This window comes from Anneissia japonica, unplaced genomic scaffold, assembly GCF_011630105.1.
Source record: "Anneissia japonica isolate Jap-2015-1 unplaced genomic scaffold, ASM1163010v1 scaffold11151_len745516_cov174, whole genome shotgun sequence".
NCBI lineage: Eukaryota > Metazoa > Echinodermata > Crinoidea > Comatulida > Comatulidae > Anneissia > Anneissia japonica.
In genome coordinates, this window is record NW_022744950.1 from 581,846 (window position 1) to 588,629 (window position 6,784).

General features: G+C 35.0%; 1 protein-coding gene across 1 annotated transcript in view; it reads left to right on the forward strand.

Annotated features, from left to right (window-relative positions):
* LOC117119767 (titin homolog) overlaps positions 1-6,784 on the forward strand; it is a 27,620-nt gene extending 20,836 nt beyond the window's left edge. Inside the window, exons 9-14 of the mRNA XM_033264649.1 lie at positions 1,347-1,647; positions 2,381-2,461; positions 3,317-3,501; positions 3,705-3,900; positions 4,838-4,927; positions 5,402-6,784. Coding sequence (XP_033120540.1) covers positions 1,347-1,647; positions 2,381-2,461; positions 3,317-3,501; positions 3,705-3,900; positions 4,838-4,927; positions 5,402-5,586 — 1,038 coding nt within the window. The 3' untranslated portion in view covers positions 5,587-6,784. The remainder of the gene's footprint in view (positions 1-1,346; positions 1,648-2,380; positions 2,462-3,316; positions 3,502-3,704; positions 3,901-4,837; positions 4,928-5,401) is intronic.

The window sequence follows — 6,784 nt, forward strand, 5'->3', positions numbered from 1 at the left end:
GGTTTCTTGCAGAGGAGATCATCAAGCAATAATAGTAAGTTACCAACTACGAGACCAATTACTACGGGGGATTTGGGGGCGGGGGGGCTGTGCCGGTCCCTTCTCCCCTTTTGGAAAGTAACAAAAATATAAAAAAAAAAAGAAAGAAAGAACAAGAAAAAATTGATTGCCCAAAATGCCTCAGAGGTTATTTTCGGACGTCGAGTAACACAAATTTTGCAGGGGAATGCCCCAAGGTGTTATCTCAATTAGCCCCTCTTTTCGACATCTCTGGATCCACCCCTGTACAAAGTAGTACTGTTATATATAATGTGTGTAAGTAAGAGTTGTGTGTGTGGATGTGACTCAAGTAATATTATACTGAAATCACTTGCATTATATAGAAATTATACTCTTGCAAGTTGGTGCATACTTCGGGTGATAGCATCATGTGACCCATGTTTTGAATTGTGCCAAATTGCAAATCCAATACTTCATAGTTTTACAAAACAGATCCCTTTCAAATCGCAGCATTCACCCAGTGTCTGAATTGTTGAACCCAGATTGGGATTATGGTAGTTTATAATTACCGTATATACTCGTGTAAGGTGATCTTTGTATAAGACAACCCCCGAGTTTGATAAGGTTTTTGGACGATTTTCGTATGTCAGGCATATAAAGATGACCTCCCCTAGGATTCCTACTTTGCTGTTTTTTATGGTCTTGATACTGCATCTAGCTGGAGCCAGATGAAAAAGGGCTAATCTTCCAAATAATATTGTTATATGGGCTTTTTAAATGTTCATAGAAAAACTTATTTCCCTGAATTTATAATTACATTCAATCATACTACAGTAACAGTATCTTCATTTCAATAAATTCAGTGTTATGGACGATCTGCACATAAGATGAACATGATAAGACAATCCCCGTTTTCCTATTTTAAGCCTCGTCTTATACGTGCGAATAAAATGGTACCGTAAATGCTCGAATAAGCACCGCTCTGGAATAAGAGCCGCTCTCAAATAAGCGCCACACCAAACCTGATTTTTTTTAGCCAAGCGCCGCTCTCGAATAAGTGCCATAATGAAACACTTGGAGAAACAGGGTTCAGGGTTTTAAATACAGTTATACAGTGTTAAAATGTATAAATAACACAATGAAGACACAAGCATTTCTCTATAAACATTTTTTTACGATGACGTAGGACCTATGATAGCCCTACTGAACTACAGGAATATGTGATCTATGTAATAAGGGAACAGGCATTTTTTATATGCGCGCTCTCGAATAAACGCTGCACTTGAATAAGTATTACAGCTTCTATGTCAGATATACCAAAGGTGTCATCAATTTTTTGTTTATAGAGAAAGACGGAGATGATTACTGATGAAATGATTATGTTCATCAAAGGGAAATTGCCTAAGTATTGGAAGGATTTTGCCAGAACACTTAAATTAAAAGCTGAAGTTATTGAAGAAATTGATGTAAACTTTGGCCACATTGGCAATGTATTGGAAGCTGTTCATCAAATGCTGGTTAAATGGCGTCAAAGTAATGGAAAAGATGCTACTACAGATAGCTTGCTCGAAGCTTTAGAGAAAATGGAGCGCAAAGACCTAGTCGATGAATTTTGTGATGAGTTCAAATTATTTAGCAGTTCTTCTGGTACGATTTTTCTATCTTTATTGATTATCATGATTTCAAGTAATTCATCGATTCTTTATTGTCTTTTTTAAAAGGAAAACAGAAATGTGTTTATGCTACAAAGCAAATTTTTGATCTACTCTCCTTGATGTGACTGTTTATGCACTTTAAAAACTCGCCAGTGAAGTTATTCTAGTTGTTAGTTATCTACACAGCAACGCAACTTCGCTCACGCTTTTGTAAACTTCACAAACATTCGCTTGGAGTGGTTAGATGATTTGAAAAAAATTCTTTCGTTATATATATAAATTTATTATTGAAAAGTATTGCAAGAATCGTTATTTTTATCAATCATTTAAACAAATGCCAAAAGAAACTTGTCTGAACTGGTATATCACTTAGGCCTTCCAACATGGTGTCGGTGGCCTCACTTTTTTCTGTTACAGGGATTGGCTATGAGCAATTCAGCTATTATAGTGGAGATCATTGGCAGTGGGTGCCTGGCTTTAGTGGGAGTGCTAGCTCACAAAAATATAGTGATATGAGGTGATTTTCATCTACTTAGAACATAATTTTTTTTGCCTCAACCATTTTTAAGGGAGGGGGAACAACTTTTTTAAGGGGGGCATACACACCCCCTAGATATGGCACTGGTATTCAGATATCTTGTCTGCCAAAGTAGTAGTGGTGATTTTTTAAATGGTAGGGACTACAGTAGTAGACACATTTTGTAACTTTTCATTTATTTTTTCAGAATCTGACAAACCTTATGCAGAACAAAATGATAGTGTTGTCCCTGAGACCAGACTACTACAAGAGCAACATCAACAGAGTGGTAATCATATTTCATTTATTTATGCATATTTACATATTTTGTGAGGGTGGTCAATTCATCTGGTCAACTGGGTTAACCAGATGGGTCACTCAATATATAAAATGCAAGATGTGAAGATAAAAATTAAACTTAGACTTACGAAATTGACTAATTTATAATATGTTTATAATAAAGGGAGAGAAATTGCACCTCTTTTTGACCTGCCAAGCATTACGCATTTTCACAAGAAATTACACATTCACTGGGGTCCCAAGTTTTCTAGTATATATTAATTGTTTTTTGCTGAGCATAGTGATACCCATAATAATGATAATAATATTTGTAAAAATAATATTTATTCGGACTTGTACTTCTACAACTGCAGCACACTTTGTTTTTGCCCTGTGAGTGAGGGGCTGGGCCTGTCTGATAAAGGGGTGGGGCTGGAGGTTGTGGTTGGGGTCTGAATATTGGGGTTGAGGCTAAAGCTTTTCCCTTGCTGACACTACCAAGGTTAAAATAGATGTTTTAATTTGATATATAAATCAATAATTATCTTGACATTGAATTGTGTCATTAAAATATATATATTGGTAATGGTATGCTCCAATTATTTTAAATACTCCACACTAATTGTAGGAGATTTACAAAATACAGTAAATATAATAGTTTAAATGTTAATTTAATTCCTACCAAATTTAATCAAAGGCATTTCAATTTAACATTGGTGTAATTGAAAAATGAACATTATTAATTTTTTTTGTTATTGCTGAGTCAAATTGCGAGTCTTCAGATAGAACTAATTTGTCTGAGATGAGTACCTAGTCCTATAACTATCCCCAGTACTATTGATATATGTATTTTATTTATTTTCAGTCAAACATCAAAGTGAGCCTGTACAGTCCAATTTTGAGAAATTTTTTTCTGACTTCATGCTCGACTCAACAGCTGCGGGTAAGAAAGAGTTCAGAAAAGATTTGAATCGCCTGAACAACTTCAAAGGAGAAGAAACTAAAAGCATTGCATCTGAAATGGAGTGGAATCCAGATAAGCTTGATTCAGTGAGTGACAATTCTTAATATATATATATATATATAATATATATATATAAAAAAAAAATATATATATAAAGTATAATATGGCATTCATGAAATTTGTGGAAGAAACATACATTGATGCCAGAGGGTCCTCTAATGAAGTGGAATATACATTGAATTTGATTTACTATTCTTGTTGCTAAGCAATTTAATCTCATATTTCTCAGGAGGTAAATGAAAATTTTAAAGTATATAATGTCCTAGACAAATGGGCTGGTATACTTTTGATTGAGAACCCACTAATCACAAAAGTTATGAAGAGGAGTAAAATTCAAGAGATGGTACGAAGTTTGCGGAGCGGAAATGGTTCCAGAGAAGATGTCATTTCTGAAATACGCAACCATCTTTTAGTTGGCACTGTTGGTGAGTTTTAAAACCAATTTGTTTATTTACTTTGAAAACAAAATGCAATAGTACATCACCTCATGCTCATGGGGATTTATAATCAGTTTTATTATCCTTATTGAATTCCCAACTTTATTATTTTTAGATTCTATTTTGAATAAATGTTGCAGCTTTTAACTGAAAGTAGGCCTACAAAATTGTACTTCGGCGTCCGTTTGCTGGGCTCCAGTAGCTTCCACCAAGGATAAGCCTATGGCTCCCCTACCGTGCACTGCTAAGTTGGCGGCGCTACCTCAAGTAAGGAGGTGCGAATTTTCAGGGGAACAACAACAGAACAACTTAACTACAGAAATTTAACTACTGAGATTAACAAATAAATAATAATTATTAACTATGAGAAAGTTAACAAAGATTGAAGAGATAAGCCTTCAAATTCTTTTTAAGTACAAGGAGTGAAGGGGCCTCACGAAGATCAGCTGGTAATGAATTCCACAACTTTGGGGCATCTACAGAGAACGCCCTGTCGCCGTAGGTCTTGAGACATGATGTGGGAACTGATAGTATAGACGTGTCAGTGGTTGATCTCAGAGACCGAGAACATGTTGCAGAAAGAGACTTCAATAGTTGAACAATGTATTGTGGAGCATTGGTCTTGAATCATACTGCATCTAGCTGGCTAAAAAACGGAGCCAAATGTAGGGCTTTTGAATGATCATCAAAATATTACTTTGAATATTACAAAATTTTGTTTGTGTTGCGCCTATAAGACGACCCCCTTTTTTTTGTTCGTAGTTTGCTATTGTAAACCTTGTCTTATATGCGAGAATATACAGTATAGTAGAAAATTATCTGTTTTCTACTGTATTTGTGGAACCAGATGAATTTCTTTGAGGATATGCGGTATGTTTCAAATAGTGACAGTAAAATTTGAATTTGAACACTTTTTTTTTTTCAGGTACAAAAGTAAAACCAACCACCCAGTATACAGAATTATCTTATAGTATTAGACTCAAAGTTGCCTCAGAACTTACGTTGCTTGGCGAAAGTAAGTAACATTCTTCATAATATTAATAATAATAAGAATGATAATAACAGTATTTATAATGTTCTCATATCCACAGCCATAATCATTAAATATGCTTGATAAAAAAGAAGGCAAGTAGGTAATGATAATCATATAGGATGTTAAAATATGATTTTTTTTCCCTACTAATTCATTTTTAAGATTCCGTCCACGGGTATTTTTGGGTTATTAAGAAAAAAAGAAAAAAAAAGAAATAGAAAATTATAAAATAACCTGACTGGAAAGTACTAATTAGAAACATGAGCAGAGCAGCTGAGATGGGGATGTTGAATTGACTTCTCGGTGAAACGGCAATATCATCACCATCAAGCCAAACATGAAAATTGTGTAAAGGAATTAACTGCTTAAATGAATTTTGCTGGAACTTGTAATTTGCTGGTTAAATCCAAACAAAGGGAACACCCATTCACTAACTTGTTTGGTGTTTTTTTGCAGAGTGTTCTCTGGTTGCTGAAGGCCTTGGTATTGAGAACAGCTCGATTCGATATTTAATTAATAAACACGATCGCGGCCAACAGGTTCTACGATCATGGGAAACAAAAGCTAATGCCACAGTGGGAACACTTTACAATGTTTTAATTGATCATGATGCATGCACAGCTGCTTCCATGCTCGAATGAAACCTGAGAGCAAAACCAAATAATGTTTGCTCTACCTCTGACATGTTATTGTACTGAATGTTCAGTACGTTCCCAAAAGTGGGTCAGGTGGAATCAAACTCACGACCTCCAGATAGCCTACTGATCACCAAGCTTGAGCTTAGCTAGAGACTAGTGATGAATCCTATCCCCAAGTAGCAGCGGGTACTGCAATGCTATCCAATGGCGTTTTTGCGTCAGGAGAGATAATATGAAATAGCACATCAGGTAGAACAAACATTATTACGTATTATTTCTCCTGATACAAAAAAAGACCATTGGAATTAAGAGCAATACGTAAGTTTATTGGCAGCAATATTATATTATTGGCAGCCATGCGTGGATTGCTACAAACCAATCTTTAAAAAATTTAACTGGTTGATTATGACTCACAAAAACCCCCTCTATAATGAATACTGGTTGCTAGGTTAGTATAATGTATTATTTGATGACACCCTTTGAACATTCCAACAACGAGAATGACTGGTTAAGGCAGAGGTGCCGCAAACTACAGCCATAATATCGGTTCTGATTCCAGTGTCAGGCTTGCCTATGTTTCTGGTGGTGGAACAGTCTTCATATATAAGGACTATAGAGACTGTAGGCCCAGTGTACATGATTGATTTATGTGCACTTTAAAGAACCCAGTACATCTTTTTGAGACAAAAAGTAGGGGTTACCCCGGTGAACTGGTCCATACAGCCACTGTTGTCCTGCGGTTATGAATCCTTAAGGTTTGCAGGATGTGTCTTTGTAGACTAAATAATATATGGAATTTCTTTATGATGTCAAAACAATCTAGTTTTTTCCTATAGATATTTTACTAACAGAAGGCCCTAAATGTATTAATAACAGTGGTATTTTATTTAAGTGTCCAATTGGATAGGATAATATTTAATTTATATATGAAATAAATGGGTGTATGCAATTATAAGTTCACAAATTAACTTTTATTCTCAATGCAGTTGCAAAAATTGACCTTTATTTAAACACAAAATTTGATTATTTACTTAAGTCCTAGTTTTAGCTGTGCACCTATTTAACGAGTGTTTTTATATTTTTTTCTAGTTCCAGATTTCTCTTACAATCCTAGCACTTTTTGTTACGGAAAGGTTTACTTAAAAATGATGACGGAAGTCTCACTATGGTTATTTACAATGTCGAAAATTTACTAAAACAT